This window comes from Malus domestica, chromosome 13 (genome assembly GCF_042453785.1).
Source record: "Malus domestica chromosome 13, GDT2T_hap1".
In the NCBI taxonomy this organism is placed as follows: domain Eukaryota; kingdom Viridiplantae; phylum Streptophyta; class Magnoliopsida; order Rosales; family Rosaceae; genus Malus; species Malus domestica.
This window is the reverse complement of record NC_091673.1, coordinates 4075104-4100939: the sequence shown is the minus strand read 5'-3', so window position 1 is coordinate 4100939 and position 25836 is coordinate 4075104. Positions and strand designations below refer to the sequence as shown.

Below are 25836 nucleotides of genomic sequence, written 5' to 3'. Positions count from 1 at the left end.
TACCAATAACAAAAGCGCGTAAATGTATTCTCGTCAAAGCTACAAAGATAAAATAATGCACAAAGGAAATACGTCAAGCGAGATAGAGAGAAGAAGACAAATAACTGGTCGCATGCAAGATTTCGCCTATGGACCGAAGGGACGAACACGCCGACTGCAAAGAATTCCAAGGCAGAATTGCCGTCAAGAGGATGTTATTAGCACTTCAAAAATCTCAATCTACACTTCTCAGAAGTATATTTTTCTTTCTAATTACAAAAAAATTGGAGTGCAAAATCAGATTTTTGAAGTGCCAATAACAATTCCGTTTATATACCCTTTCAAAACTGTGAAGCAACATCGACATCCACTGCTGAGGTATAACTATAACCCCCAAATGCTAATTAAGATTTTCAAGCAAGTTCATACATATTAGCAAAAACCACCCTGACATTGTATGGTCACGGAAAAAGACTGGATGACCGGCATCGCATAACATTAGAGCAAACAAAATACGTACGAACAAGATATAATTCTATACAAAAATAATCAGTTATGGTTCTTCCTTGACGAAGAAATTTTGAGGCAGGCAAAACTCTTCCTCGCGATTCAGGAAATCCATCTCCTCGTCGTCTGGTTTCTGAAATTCAAGGGAAAAAATGGTAAAATATGTAGATTTCAGTAAGTCTAAAGAGGAACAAGAGATATGCACATAATTAGTCCCTTGGGACCATTTGAATGTTTCATTAGAAGTAATTTCAGTAGTTGTTTATCTAAAGTCTCACATCAAACTTCCGCATACGAGACCCCATTCCAAATGTTTCCTCAAGCCTACCCTTTCACCGAATGTATGCCTCGAACTCGAATAACGCAGCTATTTAGTACCTATTCACCTATAATGCAGTGCAGAGATGAGCGTATATTTTGTATTTCTAGAGTTGTTTTACCTAAATATGAAGCTTCTAGTTATTTTACATCCATATTCTGCAAGTGGCACTGTGAACGTTCAGTGTTGATTACCGATGAACATGGGTATTTAAGTTTAACAGTTCCATCATAAGATAAAGAGCGCAGAAATATGGAAAAACTGAATGATAAAATTAGATACCAGCATTTCCAAGTTGTAGAACCTCTCTAGCAATTGCAGAACCTCGTCAGCAGAGAAGTGTCGATCAAAGCTGTGAAAACAACACAACAATGAGTAAGGCTATGCATCAGAAAATGGAAGCTTTTTAGAATCAGTAATATGAACCAATAAACAGAAACGTGAAGTGGGACAAACCTTCTACGAAGAAATTCCATTAAACCATAAAGCACGAAATGACGGTGTATGCCTGCGCCCAAACAAGTAGCTGATTGCTCATATATGTACTTTACTTGCTTGTATATTTCCAAATAACATGATAATGTACGGACAAAAAAGGAAGAATTACTAATCCTAGTATTCCTCAAACAGTCACTCGCGGGTGTAGGCGACTAATCCTCAAACAGTCACTCGCGGGTGTGTGGGCGACTAATCCTAGTATTCCACAAACAGTCACTCGCGAGTGTGTGGGCGACTAATCCTAGTATTCCACAAACAGTCACTCGTGGGTGTGTGGGCGACTAATCCTAGCATTCCCCAAAATGGAAACGGTATTGTATTATTGCCTAATTAATCACCCCTCATGCATTAACTCATGCACATAATTTTTGGTCCAATGTGAATGTTGATTTATTATAACTCCCCTTATATTGACTTGAACCATCAAATTCGAAATTCGGATTTGGTAAAAAAATTACTATACTTCTGAATTTTTCCTACCACCACAAAAAAAAAAATGACTTCTTTGCATTTTCTGGGTGAAAAATTCTCCATACGAAGATTAAAGATGGTAATTAACCACCCGTTTTACAATCAAAATTGATAATTTACATAAAATTGTCACATATATAACAAACCAAAACTAGAAATCGAAAGATAATAAACTGAAATATGAGCATTAATTAGAGAAAACCTGCCTTGTAATTTTCCGGGAGGGTAAATTTCAAGAGCTTCAAACAGTCTGAGCTCCAATTCAACCTGTGATTGCTCCTATTACATTCACCATCAAATTTAAAACAAAATAAAATCAACATGTATATGTGTGTGTGTGTAATCTAGAGAGAGAGAGAGAGAGAGAGAGAGAGAGAGAGAGAGAGAGGAGAGAGAGGAGAGAAAGGGACCTTTGGGAGAGAAGAAGCAGAGGAAGGGGGAGGTTTGCAAGGAGAGTGTACGGACATGCCGTCTTGTTCCTCTTCTTCCCTGCCTTTGCCACCACTCCTTTCCATTTTAATTCAATCGATTTTATACAATTATTTTTTGAACATGAAGAAATACAACAAATTTTGAAATATTCAAGAGGAATACTGAGTTTGGAAAGTGAAAGTGAAAGCCAAAGCAAATTACGCTCTGTTTTTTTTTCACTTTTTCTTGGCTAGGTTTACCTTTTCGATCCAAAACGATCTCTGGAAATTGAAGTGGCCTTGTTTTTGGGCTTTTGGAGTAAAGCCCAAGTTTCTCCTGGTCTTTTTGTTGACTTCATTCGTTTGAGTTGTTGGATTGAATTTTCATTCATTTTCATGTGGCAAGCATTCATATTTAATTTTCATTAATTTCTGAGGATAATTATTTATTTCCAATAAATCAATGCAGATGTTCATAATTTTATTTTTCTGCTTTTTATCAGGTATTTATTAAATGTCATCTTCAACATACTCAACAAGAAGGTCTACAATTATTTCCCATATCCTTGTTATACATTTCAATCATTGCTCTCTTGGTTTTCTACATCATAGATTTATAGCCATTGGAGGCTCTGTGGAGGATGCTTTGAGTGAGAAAATAAAAGCTCTGAGAAATGACATCGAATCGAGTCGAAAGCATCGGGAGATTTTGAATTTGTTGTGTTTTTCACATCTTGTGTTACCAAAATTTTAAGTGATCTCCGAAGAGATTTGATCACTGTTGTAATAGTAGCCCGGCACTTGGCGCTTAAATTCTGAATTAACAATTCATCAAGCAATATCGGGCGAGAGGGGTTTCGAGCTTGGAACATCAAAGTGCAAGGATAAATACTTTTAACCAACTGAGCTACAAGCGCCTTTCAACAATTCTGAAGGTTTTAACGAATACGCTAAAAATGACGGCAAAAAGAAATGGCTGAGACATCTTGTAGAAAAAAATTGAGACTAAACCATTGAGCACAAAACAAGAAACATTTTTCCTACAATTATTGGCAACAATTTACTACTCTTTCATTTTCCCTCAAAAAGCACAAAAAGATTACATATGAAGAAAAAAACTCAATGAGGAACTAGGAGGCTAATATCGTAGCAAAGATCCTGCCAAGACTCGATGGAGATTGTCCGAGGTAATTTACAAATTCGGAAGAAAGTTTACACTGGAAGATACGAGTGTGAGAGCTGGATCTCGTATCCAATGAGCTTCTTCAAATCATACAGCAGGCAGAAAAACAATCATCAATCAGAAACGCGATTGATGCAAGAGACCATAGAAAAAGGTGATGCAAGGTATATGGAAACGGAACAGATATCTTTCATTTCAGAAAGGAACATTTACTTACCATTTAGGCATATCCGGTGCTGTAATTGAGATTAAACAGCCAGTCCCTGCGATTCTCTGAACCCATCACAATTTTGAACCTTTTAGCCAAGGTATCCACATGATCATCACTCTCGTAGTCAAGCTCTCGCCTACATCTTCTTCTGACCCTTTTCAGCAGTTCTTTCGTTGGTTCAAAACCAGCATTTACCTGCCCAAACATTTATTATATTCTTTATAGAGGCAGCAAACTATGTATTATGTACTGTGGACAAGGTTACACCATCAATGACATGAAGAATGAAGTTACCATGTCATCAATCACCGAGACCGCAGCTTTTGGATCTCTGTTGATGAGATGAGCGTCTACAAGTAACGAGTACGACTTTGCATTGGGTTTGACGCCCACACTAACCAAGTGCTCAAATACTCTTGAAGCTTCAAAAGTCTGCCAAAAAACCATACGACTTGTTCAGCAAGATGTTATGATGTAGGACAGAGTTGGGCAGCGAAAATTAGATAGCTTAGAAGAAGCAAAGACACAGAAAACTTAAACGTTAATTCAAGATAACTGGAATCACTCCAGGGGCCTCAGAGAGAGAGAGAGACTTACCTGCTTGTGCTTTCCAAAAGCATACATGAGAGCGTTGTAAGAATGTATATCAGGGGTCAATTCAAATGTGGAAGTAATTGCCTCAAAGGTCTGGTAAGCACGCTCGATCTGCCAGGTATTTGCACAACCTAATATTATGCAATTCAATGCAGCAACAGATTTGTATGGAGGGTCTGCACGGCTCAAATTTTCTAATTGATAATACACCTGGGGAATATCAATATATTTCAAGTTAAAAAGCTGCAAAAGAAAATTCACAAAGGAAAATATACGATGGGGTAATGGACCGAAACTGGGAGCACACTCCTTGGCCCCCCTTCCCCGGACAGACAATTGCAAGATATATTTTCATTTACTATTTCTTCTTTTCTGGATTGCTCTTATTATAACAAGTTTCAGTTTGTTAAACGGTGACCTACAGAAACCTGAAAGATTTACTTAACGAGGACTAGCAATTACATTACTGATGCATAAAGAGAATGGAAAAATTGGCAGCTGTGCATATGCAATATTTAAAAATGCACAAAAACATCATAAATTTGCATAATTTTGAGATAAACAAAGGTTAAATCTTTATCAGCCTCCAGATATCTCAGACACAAATAGAGACAAGGTTTTCAATAGATTATGTGTCTAAATCAAACAGGAATAAAGAAAGAACTACGTACGGAGTCCAAAGTTCCAAAACCTCCCTTGGAGCAGGCAACAACCAGCGGATACAATGAAGTAAATGGGGAGAATAGTTCCTCTTCTGCTTCTTTATCGGAATTACCATAAGCAGACTCATATTCACGAAGAGTACTAAAAGCTCTTTGTAGAATCCCCAGCGATGCAAGGGCACATATCTTCGCACGGTAAGATTCTGGATTAGGGACCTTCTTTTGGCGCAACGAGCGTAATAAGATTGCCCATGATGCATCAAGTAAAGTAGTACTGTGTGTCCTGCCGGCAGTTGCAAGTGCCGACACAAGCAGCCCTTCATCTGTGGAAAGAAAAACAACAGGTCTTGCTTGCTCACCCCTAGCAATCCATTTGGCCATAAACTCCAGGGCATGAAATGCTAATTTGCTATTATCATCTTGCAGAGCAGCTTCTGCAATATAGTTGCACAAGTTCCACGGTGGGCAAAGAGCTTTGTTCTGATCCATTGACTGATAACACCCAAAAAAAAACTTACATAAGTGAACATTGTGCAAAATTTTCCACTCCTCGATCTAAATATCTATGGTATGAATCATGTACCTTGCACTTGTCAATAATAGAAACCAAAATATCTAGCTTTCCCTTATTGACACAGCCTCGTACACATTCCCTAAACACCGGCATTGACAGCATGTAACCAGATTTTAAATTCAAATCTATATATTTCAAGGCGGCGTCAATCTGGTCCATTTGTAACAGCATGCCAACAACCAAGTCATATGACTCTTCGTCAGGCGGAGATTCCTTCCCTGTCTGCAACATCCTGATACATTGAAGTGAAATTGATTCATGCCAACATGTCTTTCTAGGAGACCCTTCCGAAAGACGAGTGAAGAAAACAAAAGCCTTTAATCGGCACTTCAACCCGAAAAATTCATTTCATTACTACCGATAATAGAAACTGCGGTGGCAACATTAATTGAATTGTACAAGTTATAACTCAAATTGAATTGTACAAGTTATAACTCAATGCAAATCATCATTTCACTAATGTAACAAAAACACATACAGAAAGCTTGCGAGAATCATACTCAAATCCACCAAAGAGCTAACCTTTCGAGCAATTTATCGGCGGCCTCGGTCTCCTTGGCCTGGTGCATGGCCTTGAGGACGAGATTAAACGACGCGGTGTTGGGCGTGATACCGTAGTCCTCCATATGCGCCACCAGATCCAGCATCTCCCCCGGCGAGGCTCCCATCATCAAATTGGCCCTCAAGTAATGGTTATACAAGCTCACGTCGGGCTTATTCGGCTTCCCGTTCTTATCCAACGACCGAACCCAGAACTCGAACAGCTGCTTCATGTCCGGCCATCGCTGTGACGTCATCCAATTGGCGAACTCGTTCATCAGGCTCTGCGCGTCCAGGTTTTGCGACATGACCTGGAATCGGGCGCTCGGGGACTGGTTGAGGAACCCGAGGGGTAGCAGGGACTGACCCATGGGCGAGTTGGGGGCCGGATTCCGCCAGTTCTCGTTGTACATGGGGCTGCCGGAGGCCGGGTTCGGAGGGAGCGGAGTGGAGGCGATGGGGTGAGTCGGCTCGACGGCGAGTTGGGGCTCCTGCGAGAGAAATGTGAAGGTCGTGATGGACTTGAATCCCGGGTTCGTGTTTAGGGTTTTCGCCAGCGCTCGGGTCCGCGCGAGGATCGCCATTTGGGACGCCATTGATGGAGCTCAGTCACAGTGAGAGTGAGCTGTGTGGCAAGTTAGGGTTTTTTGAAGCTTTGGCCTCAGGGACTGGTAATCGTGGTGCAGTCCATTTCTGGAGGGAGGGTTGTATGGTCATTTTAAGAACTTCTGATGAGTGATGTCAGCAGCATATTCTTTGGGCTTGTAACAGCTTCACACGTGCGAGAGTCCAAAAAGTCTGGTGCTGGGTTTCCAACAGTGGAAAGCCCAGTTTAGATGGATTGCCTGGTTTCAAGTTCTTAAAAGCCCAAATGACAGAAGACGCTCCAACTTTTAGGCCCATTTTTAATTTACAAGCCCAAAATGTTATTTTGAACCCATACATCAGTTGGTCGATATTTTAGCTGGTGCATCAACTTTTGGGATCAGATCCTCTTTGGATCCCGTCGGGATCAATCCATCCTAGTCGTTTATCAAACCCCGCGACCAGAATTTAGACATAATTTTTCGCTTCACGATTTGCATCAAAAACCACAATGATGTGGTCTCGACACTCCGAGGAAAAAAAAAAATGGATCCCACGTTTTGATTCATCGATTGCACGAGTTGAGTTATGAAGCCAGTTGGTGCGACTTGAGTTTGTCGTAATGGCACCGTTGTATGTTGCATGCGTAATGGAATTATGCAAGCAAATTGCATTGTTTAAACAAAACAAGAGGTAGGGCCAAACAGATCAAACCGACATGATTAACAAACAGCTTGGATGAGAACATCATCACATGGTTGGATTTGGATGTTGGTAAAAGGATCAAATGATCACACATTTTTTTGGTTTTTCTTTTGTTCTCTTAATTCCATATAATATATATATATATATATATATATATATATATATATATAGAAAATCTATAAGGAAAGGGATATCTACTTTTTATTATAAAAATGGAAATTGGTTGTGACGTCCACACCACATCGAACTTTAACGATCTGAACTGTCTATTTTTCAAGTTGCACCTCATAAATCATCCTTACAAAATATTAACCAAATCGGAAATATTTAAGACATCTAATTGGGTTCAAAGATTTTTTTTTATTTTTTGAGAATAATTGTGTTAAAAAAAAATTAACGAATACTTTATTACATAATAAACAATGAAATTTTAACTTGATAATTAAATAGGCAAATGATTTCAGATTGAATTGAATTTTTGTAAGAATGATCTATGAATCGAGACTTACAAAATAGACAGTTTGGATAGTTGAAATTCGATGTTGAGTGGGCTCCACACCTAATCCTCATTTAAAAAAAATAGAAATTTTTTTGCATAAATGGTATATATACGAAATTCTTTTGCATAAATGGTACACACACACACACACACACACATTTGTTTTATAAAGCATATATGTATTATTATTTTTTAAAGTATGAGGTAATATTTGATTAATTATGAACCTTTTATGGTTGAAGGTTCTACTCCATTTGTAAGAAAGAAAAGACGGAGCATCTTACCTTTGTTTTTGTGTGGTCCGGTTATTCTCATTAGGTTTGGTAGGAATTTGAAGCCCCTGATCAACAACTTTTGGGACTCAGCTCACTAAAGTCGTATAAAGGCAACCACAGCATTTCAAAGTGCCTTGCGAGTGTTTCTCCTTTTGGTTTTGGTTCCACGTAATAGAATGCAGTTCACATAAATTAAGGAGTGGTCTTATCTTACAGTGAAATCATAATATGAACATAAGAAACATCAACTCGATGAAATCATGAATTCGTGCACGTGTATCAGACTTTAATACGTCGACATAAAACATGAATTCAACTTTATGAGAATCTCTGATTGTTCATCAGTTGCTTAAAGATAAAGTTGTTGGCTATTAACCGAGTGATGTTGAAAATTTTAATTCATTATAAGCAGAGGCGAATTCATCTTGGGTTAAGGTGGGTCGGTCAGCTAACTCTACCAAGCGCAAAGCCTCTCAATGAAAGCGTTGGGTGTTGCCTTATGGAAATCTGAGATGCTTTTGAAGGTTGTCTTCCAACAGCTCAACAAATTGCCTTTATGAATACTGGATTTGATAGTTGCTAGCCTCGTGTCTTTGTATGTATTGTTATGCGCATTTGTGAGTAGTTAGCATTTGTTGGCATGTTCGCTCATAAGCTATTAACATCAATCGACATGCTCGCTCGAAAGTTGTTAACATACGTTGATAGACGTGGAACTGACTTCAAACCTACCAAAACTAGATGAAACGTCAATTTACTATTTTCGTGAATAAGATTTTTACGCACCGCGCACTCTATTCTTACTGACGCTCCAAATAATATTCCCTGAATTCAAAGTATCTTTCCACTTAATATGGTGGCTTGGCATTTGCATGACCCCCAAATACAGATCAAAATTGACTTTGCTTAAGCCTTTTCTTTGATGATTGAGTTAAAGTAATCGGTATACATTAATGTTACGTGTCAATGTTTTGCAAAGCACCGACGTGGTGATAGCGTTAGAATGTTTCAGATAAATATTTGCATTTGCTGCCGTGATGACTTAGAAAGCCTGGGGTTTTTGGCTTCTGTGCTGATTGTTTACCGTACACTTTATTTAGGAATGTGTCGTGACTCGTGAGTGCCGTGGCACCAACCCATTGGCTCTTTTAATATTTTATTTGAAATAGTTAACATGCTGACATGTGTGTTGGGTTTGTGGTGAACGGGGAGGGGGCATGTCTTCAAGTTCAAGCATGCGTCGGAATAAGATCTTCTCTGTGAGAATCGGAATAATCAATTAATTGTGTTCATTTATCGTATATCGTGCGGTTAGAAATTATTTAAAATTAAAAATTAAATATAAATAATATCTAACAAAAACTGACCGTACGATCTACGATGAACGAATACTATTGATTGATCTCTCGGATCTCTACAAAATTAGTCGGTGAGGATTCTTGTCCCCATATGTCGACCAAAAGCCATTTTTTCTGCAATTTTTAAGGACACAGAGAGGGGCTTAAACCCAATTGAGAATTAGTATATTATATTAGACTTAGGGCACATAGTACATATCGCATGCTTAACTCATTTTGTATGAGTTGCCTGTCCACAAATGAACGATTCTCAATAGCTGTTGATATTTGAACTACATGTAAATCAACGACTAAAAGTCATCAACTTATAAGTTATAAGTAAACAATTGCCGCTCACATTCTTCCCAATAATAAATGTTGAGGAAGTCTTGATTGCTTCGCCTACCGTACAACACAACACACACACCATAAATTCTTTGAATCTTAACATGTTCCGACTATTATTCTTGTGTCGCCTTGTGCGCTTGGTGTACCCTAAATCCCCTATTCGACTTTTAACTCTAAAGGGATGTGTTTGATGGAAATTTCAATATGACGTGCATTTGTCAAAACTTAACATATATTGGTCATAATTTCAGCATGCCAAGGTTTAGATGGGAAAGGAAAAGAGAAAAGGTTTTGGCTTTAGGAGCTGGGATGATCCAACACGACAAATATATGCCTACCCTTTTAAGGTTTGTAGTTGAAAACTTTCTCAACAAACTTTGAATCGAACATGGAAACTTAAAGTAGCAAATCGAATTCAACATCATGTACTAGAGAAATTTACATGTTTTTTAACGTAATTCTGGTGCCTCAGATTAATAACGTTATATAACGCGTAAAAGCTAAAAACATTCAACGTAATGTTATTAGTCTGAGATGTCACAGAAACATAAAAAATCATGAACTCCAAAAAGAAATAAAGTCACCAGTGTAAAGAGCCATCTCTCTCACAACAGAGATGCTGTTGCAATGTGCCAAAATATGAGATGATGACGCCTCTGCCCCGGTGCTAGCTTCACTGTGACAACACACAGCTAAAGAGCCATCTATCCCTCCATGGAACCACGAATGGTGGGCCCCCCGATCCCCATAGACTAGTACCAAGTTCTCCAGTGCTAGCTCACCGTGACAACACAAGGCTATACAACACTCTATCCCTTCATGGAACCTCTAAGGGCGGGCCCGGGTTGGGTTAAGTTGAATCCGGGTCCTTGTCGGATCATTGGAATCCGTCAATTGTGTCTGTTTATTGTACATTGTACAATCAAAAATTTATTTAAATATTTTTATTTAAAATTATACATAAACAGTAAAAGGTCATATCCAGTGCACAAGGCTCCCGCTTTACGCAGGGTCTGGGAAAGTTGAATGTCGGCTAGCCTTACCCCCATTTATGGAGAGGCTGCTCCCAAGAAAATTATACATAAACAGTACTTAACAAAAATTAACCGCACAATATACGATAAATGGACACGTTTCACAAATTTTTAAAATTCTCACCAAAAAGGATCTGGAGAAGATCCTGTTGGGGTTAAGTTTTGATCAACCAGGCCAGTTTAAGACCGTTTGGATGGTCTGGTCTTACACAACAGTTCATGTACATGACCAAAGCTTCTGCTTGCTCATCTCCCCAGAACACTCTTTAAACAAATAAATATAAAACAGTACTAATTGAATAGCATTTCGCCACATAATGTAAAAAACAAATCTTAATTATATATAAAAAAAAGGTTTAAAAACCATATCATATACACACACCCACCGTCCATCTCATATTATTGCTTTGCTTACTAGAAATCTCCAATCTCCCTTCTCCACAGCTCTCTCTCTCTCTCCCCACCCTCTCTGTTTCTTCTTTTGTTCAACCAGCTCTCTCTCTACAATCCTGCATCAATCATGGCTGCCTTAGTGTATATTGTGATCTTATTAGCCCTCACTGGCCACTCAAGTAAGCTCCTTCGATTATTATCCTCTTTTATTTTTTCTTCTTAATTTCCCAATCTGACATGAGAAAACTACAAATCATGGCAACCCCTTTTTTCCAATCAAGCAAAAACTCCTCCCAAATCATAAAGTTTCGATCTTTCTTCTGTTCTCTGTTTTTTTTTTCTTTTTTTTTTATATGATAATTAAGGATTAGACGATATTAGCTCCTTGGAGTAGGACCATCACAAACCCGAAGAAAAAAGGTCATGAATTAATTAAAATGGTTTTAGTGTGAAGTAACTGATTTTCTGGGATTTTTAGGTGCTACTTATTGCGTATGCAAAGATGGAGTCGGTGATCCAACACTTCAGAAGGCACTGGACTATGCCTGCGGAGCTGGAGCTGACTGCAGTCCAATCCTCCAAAACGGTGTCTGTTACCAGCCCAACACCGTCAAAGATCACTGCAGCTATGCTGTCAACAGTTATTTCCAGAGGAAGGGTCAAACTGCGCAGAGCTGTGATTTTGCAGGTGCTGCTACTCAGAGTCAAACTGCTCCCAGTAGTAAGTTCCTTCATTCTAAATCTTATTTCTTACCAATTATTTTTCATATTTATTTATTTATACTAAAAAAATCACTGATTTTAATTTTTTTGGTGATTTTCCAGCCGCAAGTTCGACTTGTGTTTATCCTGCAAGTTCCAGGTAGGTGGCTGAGTTTTATTTCTCATATCTTTGCAAATTTATGAGCATTTTATCAATATATTGAATGCAATTTTCCCCATAATTTATTTTTCTGTTAATTTTTCTCTTAAATGGTAGATTTGAAAAGTGTTTATTGAATAAGCAACAACGGCTGCAAAAGTAATTTTGGATATCAGGGTTCATAATTTGCTTATTTGGAAAGTGATTAAGAAAACTAGATCCATCTCCCCACCCTTAAGTTAATACTGTATTAGCTTGATCTGTTGTATCAAGTCATAACAGTGAGCTGTCAAGAAATATGTATGTAAAAGTTCTGTTTCCCCTTTCGTCTTCATTTCATCTCATTGATTTAAACCATGGTTAATCTTTAGGGGTTTCGAACCCGGGGGATATCTACGGAACTGGTTACAAACTTTTAATTAGAATTGGAATAGAATTGGAAGACGAGAGGCATACTAAGAAATCAATAAAGGATGGTAAACCGTAGTTTTTATATTGGTTTATCGTGGGTTTAGTGTTCATAGTGTTTCATTTTTTTATAAAAAGTTTGTAACCGATTCTATTTGCATTTATTTTCCTATGAACTTCAAAATTTGAGTGCATTATACTGACATGATTTTGTTCTGTTTTGTTCAGTCAAGCAGGAACTGGCACGCCAACCGCAGGCACACCAACCGGTACACCCACCAACGGCACACCCACCACCCCAACCACCCCAACCACGGTCACACCAACCGGCACACCCACCACCCCAACCACGGGCACAACTCCAACCACGGGCACACCAACCACCGGCACCGGCATCACAACTCCAGGCTCTCCGGCATCAGTGTTCGGAATAAGCCCCACCGGGAGTGGCACTGGAATAGACAATAATGGCGGCACGGCTACCTTGGAAGCCGCAAACCGCCTCTTCTCTCTAGCTTCGGCTTTGTGCTTCACAGCGTTTTTACTGATGTGAAGAGCTGAAGGTGGGGGGTGTAATTGGCGGGTAGGCATGTAAGCTTCGACATTTTAATGGGTGGTTGTTGTGTTGGGAAACATCTGCGGAGGCGTAAAAACCCCGTTAGGGTTTTTAATTTTTTTAGTTTCTGTGGTTTGTTTTCATTGCTCCATTGTGAAAAAGCTGGGGAATTCGATTCCATTTTGAGTGGTGCTGCTGCTGCTGCTGCTAGTGCTTATTGGGGGTAGGAATCTGATCTTCTTTCTTTTTAGATTTTCCCTTTTGTACATGTATAAGAGGCACTATTTTTTAATTTAATACAACTATGCTCTACCCCTACCATTATTTCACCAAAGCGTCTCGCTGGTCGCGCGACATGTTATCGGATAGTACTAATAATACGAATAATGAATCCGGTTACATGCCGGATTTTGTTGCGATTTACGATTTTTTCGTTAGCCCCCATCATTTGAGCTTCTTTTTCTTTGAAGCCCCCTATCACTTAGGTTAACAATCAATTTAGGTATCCTAATGGAGCCTGAACATTGTGTTTAAACTTAAACTACAAGACTACAAGACAACATTCAGGCAATCAAATGCGTCAAATTTAAGGACCCGTTTGATAATGTTTCGTTTTCGTTTTTAGTTTAAGTTACATAAGAATTACGAGTCGGAAATAAGCAAGAGTATACAGAAGCAAAAAATGAGAGGTAAAATCATTGTGTTGTATTATATTTAGTACAGCACAACAGCAGATTTGTTGGAAACATGGTTAGAATCCACCAGCTTGTCAAAACTACAAAAACCATCGAATCTGACGTGTATGGCCGAAAAAGTGGAAAACAATCAAAATAAAGTATGTAACATGTTATTCAGGCTACAGAAGATGAAGACTCGTGAACTACCCACCAAACAATATAAGCCACAAAACACTTACATTCTACGGATTTAAGGTTAAGTCAAGTTGGCCGAGCAGTGTACTCTTCCTCGACACTGGATTCCGAATTCTCTTCTGTTTAGCGCCGCGACGATAAAATCCTTTATGCTATTACATTCACCACTTTGCCAATCCTTTTCTAACACTGTAACTTTTTGTCATTGATGTTGAATTATGCAATTATTGCGGTAGAAAAGAATTAACAATCAAAGATTAAAGGCTCGTTTAGAAGTGCTTTCGTGCTTTTTCATGATTCACTTACACTTTTTACTAAGAATTTGTCTCAAAAATATTTTAAACAAAAATGCTTTCATCAATTTTAAAAGCACTTCCAAATTAATCATAAAAGGAAAAACATCAAAATTACAAATTAAGAAAAAACTTTGTACAGATGGTCCCGGATGGTTAGTTCTGAAAGGTATCTGAAGGCCGCCCATACATATTTAAACATGTGTAACTAACGCTAAGGTCAACAAATTCCACCCAGCTACTTAAAGACGATTCTAAACCACTAGGCATACACACGCAACTCCTTCTAGTTACATATATAGCAGATAGTAATTGAAGATAAATCCTGATACAAAGTTACAATTACTGCCAGTGAAATGGATGCTTTTACATCCATGTTTGCATCTGGGGTTTGTTGTAAAGGATTCGTTTCTATATCCTACTAGTGACCTTGAACTGTCTAAGAGATGACACAATTCGGAACCCGGGAACCCGAATGTATGTCTTAAAAGATGCCAACCCACCCCAATTTGTAAAGTATGTATGGCAGGATATGAAATTGTGAATATCATTTAAGCGAAGATGGAAGGTAAACCTTCAAACTTGAGCAATGCATTGGACTTCTTTGTACTGATCTTGTTGAACAAATTCCACAACCAACTTAGCAGCTGAGCTTGGCTTTTCCACGTGAGGAAGGTGTCCGCATTCTGGTATTTGTCGTAAAATAGCATTTGGCAATTCGCAGTGCAATCTCTGCAGCATACAATATAACGAACCACACGATTATTAACTGTATAGAATATACTCAAAAGGTCAAAAAAAAAAAAACAAGGAACATTGTGTTCTAGCAACGTTTCCAATACCTGAACGGATTGTTTCAAGGTAATTTTGATCATAAATGGTAGTTGTTTTCGTGTCATGATCTCTATTTATCCCTATAGAAAGAATTAAAGTATTACCACTCCAAGCTTGCTGCTAATAATCTGGTCATCCTCACCCCATATGATAAGCGTCCTTTGCTTTACCTGTCAAACAAAATGTGGATAACGTTATTAAACAATTCATGGGTTTTGGACATTCTATGAGTAGAGCGAACACCCAACTGACTCAAACTAACGAAAGACTAATTGAATTTATTCCCCTTGGCAAGAGATTAAGGACTTATGTGAGTAAAGAATTTAAACCACAATCTCTTTCTCATTTTCCTTTTTTAATCATGTGAACGCCTGTTCATCTTGGCAGAAGAGAACCTCTTTCCTATATGCATGATTGTTTTCCAGAAACTTCTCAAATCTAATGGAAAAAAAATAAAAAATAAAAAATAAAATTCAGACGTACCTGTTCTATCTGGGCACTAACATTATAACCCCCACTCATCATGAAATCCACAGCTGCATCCTCCCACCAAGGAAACAGACAATGCAAGCGGCCAATCTAAATAAATCGCAAGAAACACCAGAGTAAGATCTCTCCACCCTTAGAAATCCTACAAGTATGGGAATATTTAACTGTAACATTCATCCATATAAATATTGCATAAATTTCGAAATAGAACCCCTTACATTAGCCCAATCTAAACTGGTAGCAAGTGATATGCCACTGAAGCTCAAAAAGTTTGCATAGATGCGCAGTGGGAGACTCTTCAGTATATACACCTGGGCCAGAAAAGTGCCTGTCGTCATTGTAATGATGACATCACATGCACATGCTCATATAAACAGTCACAAGAATGTATCAAGAAAAATATTCCTATGCTAAAGCAAAAGGATTATGAGATAATAAGCCTCATTTGGTTGATTTTGATAGGGATGGTTCAACTGGCATAAAGTTCAACGGCATGACAAATACAGAGAAATTCAATGGAAATAGCAACTTAATTAGGTCAGACTTAATCGTGACTGAATTAGATATCAAGGATATAGTTCAACTGAACATCACATAAAAAAGGGAGGCCCCAAAATAAATAAGATCATAAATGGCCTTTGCAACGAGCACAGTGTCACAGATATTATAGCCTCGAAGAGCACATGATCTTAACAGAAACATGGTGAAAGTACCATGTAGACAACAAGGAATTTGAGAAATTAGTGAGTTGAGCTAAACACTCACTCCAGCATAGGCTAACATTTTAGGCATGGTTGCTAGATTTCCCGTGCCTTCTGTATACACACTTGCATCAACCAACACCAGCCTTTCGACCTGAAAACGTAAGGTAAAATTTTCAAACTTTCATGGAACACTGCAGACGCTAACAACCCTGTCCGATGCATCAGTTGTAATTTCTTTCCGAATGAATCTATACTGCATAATTCTAAGATAAAAAAGGAGAGAGCACTTACCGCTTCTGGATGGCTGACTGCAAAGTCAATTGCAACAGCAGCACCAAGGCTTGGTCCAACCAATATCATTGGCCTCTTAATGTAGGATTTCCAAAGCTGTCGCGAAATTTAAACAAAAAATTGCTAGTCTGATCAACAATTCACAAAATTATCTTCATACAAAAATTAACTCCAATGACAAAATGTAGTAAGAAATCATAAAATGTACCTGAAAAAAATGCTCACGCTTAGAGACCACATTGCAGGAGGGAAGTCTTTCTATCACATGCGAAGCAAAAATTGCAAAAAAGGAATGAAAGTTATTAAAAAGGTATCAAACATAAACGTGAAAGCAATTAAACAAATCCCTTTTGGGTCTCAAGCAATTGAAGGAGCAAACCTAAATCGGAGAAACCCCAACCAAGAATGTCAACAGCCCAAGTCTCCAATCCCGCTTCCTCGAGCAATGGATAAGTATATCTCCATTCTAAACAGGAGCTGAATAATAAGAGGCAATGAACTCCAAAGGTTTACAAGAGAAAAAAACACAAATATCAAAAACAGAAATTGAATTTACTTTAACAATGGGAGTTATTAGTAAAAGACCTGTCAAAACCATGGAGAAGAACCACGGGACTCGTCTCGCTCTGCACTAATGGCTTCACACAACTACTCATCACACTATTCTCTCCAAAACTCACCTGCATTGATATTGGCAAGGCATCCGTATACATTAAAGCTTACATTTTTAACAAGGCGAAGTTTTAAATTACTCGAATCTACGAGAAGTGAGATTGAAACTTGGGTGCAAGGGGACGGCCACGCTGCTTAACAACTGGCCTAAGTTCCTAACCCATGGAAATTAAACATTATTACCCAAAACAAAGTGGCTAAATTAAATACTACAGTCTACATTGATAACAGAAAACTGACGAAATTGAAGGGAGAGCTAGGGTTAGCTTACGGGTAGCCTTTCAATTCGGGCGGCGAGCTTGCGGGCAAACGGGTCTTTGATCTTTTCGACCTCTTTGGGAAGGAAAGAAGGGAACCCGGCAGCGGCGGAGGGAACCCTGAACCGCCTTTTGATTTGGACCGTGCATTTCGCGGCAATGGGTGTGGAGCCGCCTGTGAGAGTTAGCATGTTGTGTCACCTGCGGGTGAGTTTAATATCCGGCGGAGGAAGAACGCCGCTTGCAGTGGTTTGTTTGGCTGTAGTATCGATACTCTTTATCCCGAGAAAGAGGATGGTCTGGGTGGTCTCTTTTGCGTGTGTGTGTGACGGGAGCTTCTTGTGAATCCGGTGCGTTTCGAGATCGTGTCGATTGGAGATTGGAAATGACAAAGAGAATTTACAAATGAAAAGGTCCCCATTAAAATTAAGAGGAAATTGTACGACTATTTCATCAATTTTAATCCAATTAGAGAAATTGTCTATTAACTAAAATTTTGTGACTATTAATTTTTTAACTCATCAAAATGAATCACGTGTCATGCAGACTAAATCAAAGGGGCAAATAAAAAAAACTAAATGAGAAAATTACAGCAATAGCCCTCAACTGTAACCCAATTATAATAATGGTTCCTCAATTTTAACCCAATTGTAGTAATGGTCTTTCCACCATGACTCATTTTGATGGAAGTTCTGACGGAGTTGACGAAATGACTATAGCTACACATATTGAAGAGTTAAGGGATTAATTGTTACAGAGTTTTAGTTGAGAGACCATTACTCTAATTTGGCTAAAATTAAAGACCATTGCTACCATTTAAAAAAAAAAAAAGAACATCAAAACAATCTCAAAACCAAGCAAAATGCGTCCTAAAAATATCGGTTCAAATTAATGTTGACCCACAACATCAAGAGTTCAATCGTATACTAATATTGCATACGGTAACGGAGTTAAAAAAATTATTAGGAGTGGGATATACAAACTCTTTTTTTTTTCCGTCAGCCAAAGTAAATAACATTAATTAATGCTTTAATTTAGTTTCAAGTAAAGTTTTTTTAATGAGACAACAATTATGGTTTGTTACGCACCTATTAAAAATGGGTATACTTTATTAACTCGAGGGTGCTAGGAGCACTTAAAATGACCTCGGCATGATGATACATCTCTCAACCCCGTAACTTAATTCTTTAAACAACAATCTCTTTGCTCTAGAAAGCAACATTACAAGACTAATGCTTCAAAACGCAAGCGTTCAAGAAATACATTTTATGTCTTGTAAAGTGATGCATAAGCTCTGATGCATTTAAGTGCAAACCTTTCGAGTAAAGAATAATTTCAAGTAAATACAAAATAATAAAAATCAACTACTTACTGTCAACCAAGCATACGAATCAACTCATACTAATCAACCTTTAAATTATTTAGAGTAATGCTAAAAAGACTAAATTTTATAAATTAAATTTGTGACGTTATTTAGTTTTCAAACTAGCACTACCCAACTATTTTATAAAATTATAACAAATATAAAAGTAATCAGGATGAAAAAAGAATTTTTCTATAAAAAACTAAAAATATTTTTATAAAATTAAACTAAAATTAAACGTCCTTTTCCTTTTCGCCTGTTAACCGATACCGCAAGAAAGCTGTTGCTACGGCGAAATCGCGCCAAACTTACACACGAATTTTCGGGGAAACAACTCGACCACTTAACGATGCTCCACGTGTATTCACGCTTCATCAGACGGCCATTATTCATCAAGTCGATTCACATTTCCAATACCGACTCAATTCACGCTTGAAATGCACAGAAAAAGAGACAACGAGGAGAGAAAGAAAGCGTGAGAGCACAGACAGAGAGCGAGAGAGCCATGGATCCAAACCAGCAGAGACCAGGAATTCCACCAAATCGCCCTCAGCCACCACCTCAAGGCGGCGGCGGCGACTCCTCGGCCATTCTCTTTGTCCTCTTCGCTTTCCTCGCCATTTTTTTCGCCGTGGTAACCCCTCACACTTTATACTTTGCTCTCCAACTCAGAAGTACTAGGTCTTCTTTTCTTACTGCTAATTTGCTTTATATTTCTTCGATATTCGTTTGTTTCATCGCATCTTTAGGGTCTTTCTTCGAGCTTAATCCATCGCTTGATATGCAGTACTAACTCAATTGTTCATCAATTTGTTTCACTTTTAGGTTTTATTATGGTTAAGTAATTCCTCGATATCATGTATCTGTTCTTGATTTCAACTGAATGCATATATTTGTGTTAAAGTATTAATTTCGGTTTTTTTACAGTTTCGTAATGCGTTCTTTTGTCATGTCATTAATGGTTATCTGTTTGCTAAGCATGATTGTGTGCATTAAAATGCATCTGGTGACTTCATTAATCCTCTGTCTAATATTTGTATTAGTTGATTGAGAATTAGAGTTACGCGATATCCCAATAATGCATTGAATTGAAGGTTTTTTCTTGGAATTTCTCGTATTCAGCTACCTCAATTGTCTAATGTGGAAACTAAGATTGTTCCATTCATGGTATTGACTTGTAGAAGCAACTACCTCAAACAATTATGATTGTTAGTTGTAGCATTTGGCTTAAGACACGTGTTCATAACGATTTGTTCAGGTTAATGGATGAATCATGGGGAAACCCTCTGTAATGATAGTTGCAATAGACTTGGATTGTATTTTTACTAAATATTATGATATGCTAGCCGGGGAACTTCGATTAGTATGCTAAATTCTTAAAACTGGGACGTCTTGATGTTTACAGACCGTTCTTCCAACATCATCAACTATATCAATTCTGCACCAAGTCCCAGAAGGTCATGTTGGGGTATATTGGAGAGGAGGCGCTCTTCTGAAGACAATTACAGATCCAGGTGATGTGCATTGAGAAGTTGCTTGCATAGGGCCTTAACTTTGCCTGCTTCTCATTATTTCAAATTTCAGGTTTTCATCTCAAGCTACCTCTGGTCACCCATTTTGAACCCGTTCAAGTGACCCTGCAGACTGATCAGGTAACTTTGGTAATCCATGTTTGGAAGATTGAAGATTTTGTCTTTCCATTCATTATAGTTTTGAAAGCTTCTGTTAGCAACATTGTAGGTAAGGGATATTCCATGTGGTACAAAAGGGGGTGTCATGATCAATTTTGAGAAGATTGAGGTAAGGCTATGCAATGTTATTCTTTAGTATTGCGTGAAGTCGGATATCTAATATCCCCAATGTGCATTTACTAATTAGGATGCATTTTTCAGGTCGTAAATCGGCTTCATAAGGAATTTGTGTACGAGACGCTTCTCAATTATGGCGTGCAATATGACAATACATGGATATATGACAAAATTCATCATGAGATCAATCAGTTCTGCAGCTCACATTCTCTTCAAGAAGTGTATATTGATGTGTTCGATCAGGTAAGGTGGAATGCAAATGAGTCTCACATTTTTTCATCTGTAATATCTGTAGACTATATGCATCCTGCCCGATACATACATGAGTAGCATACATTTTTTTCTTCTCTTTGTAATGTAAACTGAGGGTTGTCGCATATGTATCGAAAAATTGTTTTAATGAGCTAGTTTGTTGTATTATATTTGTGGCTTGAATTCTTTTTTTAGTTATATCCAAAGTCTCAATCGTCTGTCAACAAAACATACTCTTTCAGATTGATGAACAGATGAAAGAAGCCCTTCAAGGTGACTGTACCCGCTACGCTCCAGGCATTGAAATCATCAATGTCCGTGTTACAAAGCCAACCATCCCGGAGAGTATAAGACGTAACTTTGAGCAAATGGAGGAGGAGCGCACCAAGGTAAAAGATAAAAAAGAGTTCATTGTATTATCCGTAATTCTGATGCAAACAATAAATGATTTAAACTATATATTCTGATTTTTACTTCCTGCTTTTTAGATATTTTGTTGAATTTACAATTTCGTGTCACAAAATTTGCCCAAATATTGAGATTTTTATATCCAGTTTTACTCAAATTACTCTTCCTGTCTTCCAAGTACTTGATGCCCAAACATCGGATAGGCTTTAGAACAAAGTGTCATAAGATTTTTAGGCTACCCTTTCTTTAGTGTTACAGCATTCTTTGTTATATCATGACTGTTGGGGCTACTCTGTAGGTCTTAATTGCTATAGAGAGACAGAGAGTAGTGGAGAAAGAGGCAGAAACCAAGAAGAAGATGGCTATCAGCGAGGCTGAGAAGAACGCCAATGTCAGTAAGATTCTCATGGAACAAAAGTTGACGGAGAAGGACAGTGCCAGGAGGCAGCAGGAGATTGACAATCAGATGTACACAGCTCGGGAAATGAGCCTTGCGGATGCTGATTTCTATAAAGTCATGAAGGAAGCTGAAGCAAACAAGTTGAAGCTTACTCCACAGTTTCTTGAGCTTAAATTCATCGACGCCATTGCTGATAATACTAAGATTTTCTTCGGAGACAAGGTTGCTCTGTCTCTGTCTCTCTTTCTATATATATATATCTTTTATGTGCGCTTTTGTTACTTGTATTTGCGTGTTTGTACAAAACAGTACTCAGTAGTGAGTTTGCTGTGCAGGTTCCCAATATGATTCTGGATCAGAGGTTGCTGGGGAACTTCTTACAGGTGCCGACAGAGGTATCGAAAGAAGTGTCCGTGGAAGCTAACTCAGAAGGTGGTGAGGACAATCCAGAAGTCCAAACGGTCTGATGTAATTCCTATTCCTCGAGTTTGGATAGGTACATAACACAATAGTGAGAAAGAAACTAGACTTTTGCAGCAAAATTTGTTTCGATTTTTATCTGCGGTTAAATGTCCGCATTTGATTCTTTATTTGCTTCGTAGTCCTCGTTTGGTGTGTTGGCCTGAACATGAGGTGCCACTCGTATGGTACCTTATTAGCATACTTAACAAGGTAATGTATGAGTGATAATGATAGTGTACAGGGTATTGGGTTTTTATTCATGCGTTACTGGTTTGAAACTTCACTCCTTTATATTATTGTAATAGTTTCGAAAATGATAGCGTAGATGGTGTTGGTTTTCACTCATGTTCGAAACTCCCTTTCACTAAATTATTGTAATAGTTTTGAAAATTATAGCGTAGAGCATGTTGATCTTTATTTATGCGTTAATGGTTTGAAACTCCTTTATTCTAAATTATCGAAATAGTTTTCGAACTAAATTAAAAAAAAAAAGGAGTGACAATGATAGATAGACATGGTGAAAAGTCATGTCAAAGCATACAAATTTGGTAACCATTGAAGTGACATATATCGAAATTTTGCCTATAGTACGTTGATGGAAAGTCTTGTGAGCGGGTAGATTGTAATGTGTAAATTAACGTATGTAAACTCAGTCATTCACTGAAGTGGTACATCTCAAGGAATGAGGATTCTTTTCGAATTCTCTTTGTGAGAATTTTAAGAATTCTCATATTTTAGTTGTTCAAATGATTTTTTTATCACACGATGTACGATAAATAATTAAAATGTGAGAATATTTAAGATTCCCCGTTTGGATTGGGATGGAACCAAATCCCATCTCGAGATCTTTTTCTTTTGTTTTTTTAAGCGCTACTGTTCATACAGACACATGTCCGGATAGTTTTGTAATTGGAAAATTCCAATTTGGGATGCGGAATTGACGCGTAACGACAAAGTGCTCGCAGAATGCAGGTGTTAATATGAAGTTTTGTGACGATGTAGCATGACACGTACTGGCTACTTGTAAAATGTTCTTGCTTTTATCCACTATATTCGCAGCTATGGGAAGTCTGATTTGAAAGAAAGTAATTAGAACTAGATGCGTCATCTTTAAAAACTTTTTTTAGATTAAAAATTTGTTGCCGAATCAGTTATGTGTATCTTTATAAGAAGTATTTTAAGTATTTTTTTTTTTTAGAATTAATTTGTATTAAAAAATATTTTTATTAAAATACTTTTAATCATTTTAAAAACAGTTTAAAACCAGCTCATAAATGTGTAATTAAATCTTTAAAAAGTAACAAATATATAGTCTTCATAATTCAAAAATGAAGCACTTATATTAAAAAGTTATTATTTCTATTCAAGAAGGTACATTTGGATGGGAATAATTGTACATTATACATTTTCCATGCTTGAAGTCTTTCTACTCTAAACACTTCGAATTTTTATTGAAAATCTAAGTGATTTCACGAAGAAGCATGTGCTCTAGAAAATGCTTCTACAAGCTAAATTTTTATATCAAACACCATTAAAATGTTTTTAGTTATTAGACAACGTTTTTAATCCTAAGCAGGTCGTGAGTATAATACTAAGGCCATCTCCAACCAAAGGAGGGCCAAATGACTCCCTTTAACCCTATAGTCTTGCAATAAATTATATTTTAATGAACATTGGCATGCTATATTTTATAGGAAGATTATATTCACACATCCCAAATTATTTCTCACTCTTTTAATTTTTTATACCATCCCTAACTGAGGGTGCCAAAGAGTCATATGCTAAACATAGCCCTTTAACAAAAAGTCATCTCCAACTTAGGGGGCCAAAAGGTCATAGGCCAAACGTAATTTGTTATTTTAATTGAATTGATATGGTTAATTAAATAAAAATACCATATTAAAATAAAGTTTTTGAACATATTTTGAGTGCTACTTGTCCCCAAAATGAATAAGCATATGGATTTTTTATCTTTGTATAATCTCAATAATTTTTTAATAGAATTATGAGTGACATGTGTCGCTAACGTGAGTAACTCTCCATATTTCTTATTTTTGTGTAATCTTAATAATTTTTTCGGATATGATTTCGAGTGATACATGTTGCTAAAGTGAGCAACTCTCCAGATTTCTTATATTTATGTAATCTTAATCATTTTTCTGATAGGAAGATAAATGGGCGCATATGAGACGAGAAGATGAGGAGTCCGATGAAGAAGATGAAGCATGGCGCAACACAACATATATGGTAGCAATGGCTGGGTCATGTCGTGTGAGGAAACTGAAGAACAACCTCAATGGGATGACTCTGTTGGTGGTCACTCTTACAAACCACAAAATAGAAAGATTGCACATGAGACTCTGATGAACAACTACTTAAACTCCAACTCAGTGTACACAAAAGAGGATTTTAAACGTCGCTTCCGGATGAGGCATCGTGTCTTCGAGCGCTTACTTCATGATGTCCAACATGTCAATCCATACTTTTGACAAAAGATAGATAGATTAGGCCGCCCTGGTTTCTCACCTCATCAAAAGGTTACTATTGCACTCTAAATGATGGCCTATGCCTCCCCAGTTGATGCAAAAATATATGATAGGCTTAATTTGCGTTTAGATCCAATAATTGGTAATATATCTTTAAATGAGTACGTGAGGTGTCATAGGATGATATGTTTGCATGCCACAAACAAATACCTACAACATGATTTGTTCCACATCTTTGGGCCAAAAGAACAATGGAGTATGCGTTTAAGTTTTATGTTGTTAAATGTTTTGTTTAATGTTGTTTAAGTTTGAATAACTCCCCCAAGTAGTACTAGGGTGGAGATTGTGTTGTTTTTCATCTTGAAGAACAACTCTCGTGGTTCCGAAGATTCGGTGGAGTGGCGTCTTCGTAGAACTCATAGGACTTTTTGGACGTACGAGTCTAAACACCTTCACTTGTTTGAGAACTACCCTTGACACTATTTTCCAAGACCCATCTATAAGCCCGGCAAAAGGCTTCATCTTCTTTTCGGGTCAAAGCCATTCTTTTCATTGCAGATGTAGTCATTTGAAAATTATTGAAAAAATTAATGAAAAAATTATTGGAAGATGTAAGAAAATAGAATGTGAAGAATTGAAATAAAATGAGATAAGATAGTATGGAATTGTGAAAAGTATGTGAGAAATGGTGTAGGAATGACTTAACTATTTATAAAAAATAATTCAAATTCCAATGGTAACTAGACGATAGCATGACATCAGCTAGCCATTGTTAGCTTGCATCATGTTGACACAAGGTAGCCGTTGCCATTCAAATGGGCTGAGCTGGAAAGCTGGCAAAATGTCGAGCTTGACATTTTGGCACTGAAGGGTTGGCAAAATGTCAAGTTTGACATTCTAGCATTGAAGGGCTGGCAAAATGTCAAGCTTGACATTCTGGTGGTGGAGAGTTGGGCTGGTTGGCTGGAAATGGCCAACACGCTGGCCTAATTTAGCGGGTTTTGGCCTGGTAGGGCCCACAAGCCCTTTGGCCTAACTCTCGGTTGGAGACAATTTTTGTGTCATTCCGAGCTATTTTTAGCCTTATGACCATTTGGACGGGTCGGTTGGAGATAGCCTAAAAATGACGTTAGTCATAAAGCGTTTTACTTAAAAGGGAAATAAAATAAACAACGCTTTTAATCCTAAGCAAACCGTGAGTAGAATACTAAAAAGGGCGTGAGTCAGAAAGCGTCACAACGCTTTTAATCCTAGCATGCCGTGAGTAGAATACTAAAAAGGGCGTGAGTCAGAAA

General features: G+C 37.7%; 5 protein-coding genes across 9 annotated transcripts; 2 read left to right on the top strand and 3 right to left on the bottom strand.

Moving 5' to 3' along the window:
• Window positions 1-345: 345 nt before the first annotated feature.
• LOC103423791 (uncharacterized) lies at window positions 346-2491 on the bottom strand. 3 transcript variants are annotated; one of them, XR_001788631.3, is made up of 6 exons: window positions 2185-2451; window positions 1981-2053; window positions 1262-1313; window positions 1088-1157; window positions 765-872; window positions 346-619 (listed from the first exon to the last, which is right to left on the bottom strand). XR_001788631.3 is itself a non-coding variant. In XM_008361870.4 (5 exons), the coding sequence occupies exons 1-5, from the start codon at window positions 2287-2289 to the stop codon at window positions 533-535; spliced, it is 387 nt and encodes a 128-aa protein (XP_008360092.1). In that variant the 5' UTR covers window positions 2290-2491; the 3' UTR covers window positions 346-532. The 3 variants fall into 3 exon arrangements, 2 of the variants coding, with proteins under 2 accessions (XP_008360092.1, XP_008360094.1); XM_008361870.4 differs by lacking the exon at window positions 765-872 and having other exon boundaries at window positions 2185-2491; XM_008361872.4 differs by lacking the exon at window positions 765-872 and having other exon boundaries at window positions 1981-2041; window positions 2185-2455.
• A 679-nt stretch (window positions 2492-3170) lies between these two features.
• LOC103414284 (pentatricopeptide repeat-containing protein At1g26460, mitochondrial-like) lies at window positions 3171-6645 on the bottom strand. 2 transcript variants are annotated; one of them, XM_029090912.2, is made up of 7 exons: window positions 5931-6645; window positions 5418-5640; window positions 4844-5326; window positions 4176-4382; window positions 3873-4010; window positions 3585-3773; window positions 3171-3447 (listed from the first exon to the last, which is right to left on the bottom strand). In XM_029090912.2, exons 1-6 carry the CDS (start codon window positions 6542-6544, stop codon window positions 3588-3590), a joined length of 1851 nt encoding a protein of 616 aa, XP_028946745.1. In that variant the 5' UTR covers window positions 6545-6645; the 3' UTR covers window positions 3171-3447; window positions 3585-3587. The 2 variants fall into 2 exon arrangements, with proteins under 2 accessions (XP_028946745.1, XP_008350902.2); XM_008352680.4 differs by having other exon boundaries at window positions 3171-3444.
• Window positions 6646-10912: 4267 nt separating this feature from the next.
• LOC103451764 (PLASMODESMATA CALLOSE-BINDING PROTEIN 3-like) lies at window positions 10913-13284 on the top strand. Its single transcript, XM_008391190.4, has 4 exons — window positions 10913-11303; window positions 11603-11845; window positions 11950-11986; window positions 12623-13284. Exons 1-4 carry the CDS (start codon window positions 11252-11254, stop codon window positions 12945-12947), a joined length of 657 nt encoding a protein of 218 aa, XP_008389412.2. The 5' UTR covers window positions 10913-11251; the 3' UTR covers window positions 12948-13284.
• A 918-nt stretch (window positions 13285-14202) lies between these two features.
• On the bottom strand, window positions 14203-17758 carry LOC103451766 (alpha/beta hydrolase domain-containing protein VTE7-like). Of its 2 annotated transcripts, none has more exons than XR_011574688.1 (10): window positions 17377-17758; window positions 17019-17113; window positions 16813-16910; window positions 16642-16691; window positions 16434-16529; window positions 16204-16293; window positions 15657-15749; window positions 15433-15528; window positions 14958-15119; window positions 14203-14847 (listed from the first exon to the last, which is right to left on the bottom strand). XR_011574688.1 is itself a non-coding variant. In XM_029091156.2 (10 exons), exons 1-10 carry the CDS (start codon window positions 17551-17553, stop codon window positions 14692-14694), a joined length of 1017 nt encoding a protein of 338 aa, XP_028946989.2. In that variant the 5' UTR covers window positions 17554-17758; the 3' UTR covers window positions 14203-14691. The 2 variants fall into 2 exon arrangements, 1 of the variants encoding a protein (XP_028946989.2); XM_029091156.2 differs by having other exon boundaries at window positions 15054-15119.
• Window positions 17759-19134: 1376 nt separating this feature from the next.
• Window positions 19135-22369, top strand: LOC103414276 (uncharacterized). Its single transcript, XM_008352669.4, has 8 exons — window positions 19135-19359; window positions 20131-20239; window positions 20310-20377; window positions 20466-20525; window positions 20618-20776; window positions 21028-21174; window positions 21492-21815; window positions 21929-22369. Exons 1-8 carry the CDS (start codon window positions 19231-19233, stop codon window positions 22058-22060), a joined length of 1128 nt encoding a protein of 375 aa, XP_008350891.2. The 5' UTR covers window positions 19135-19230; the 3' UTR covers window positions 22061-22369.
• The last annotated feature ends 3467 nt before the right edge of the window (window positions 22370-25836 follow it).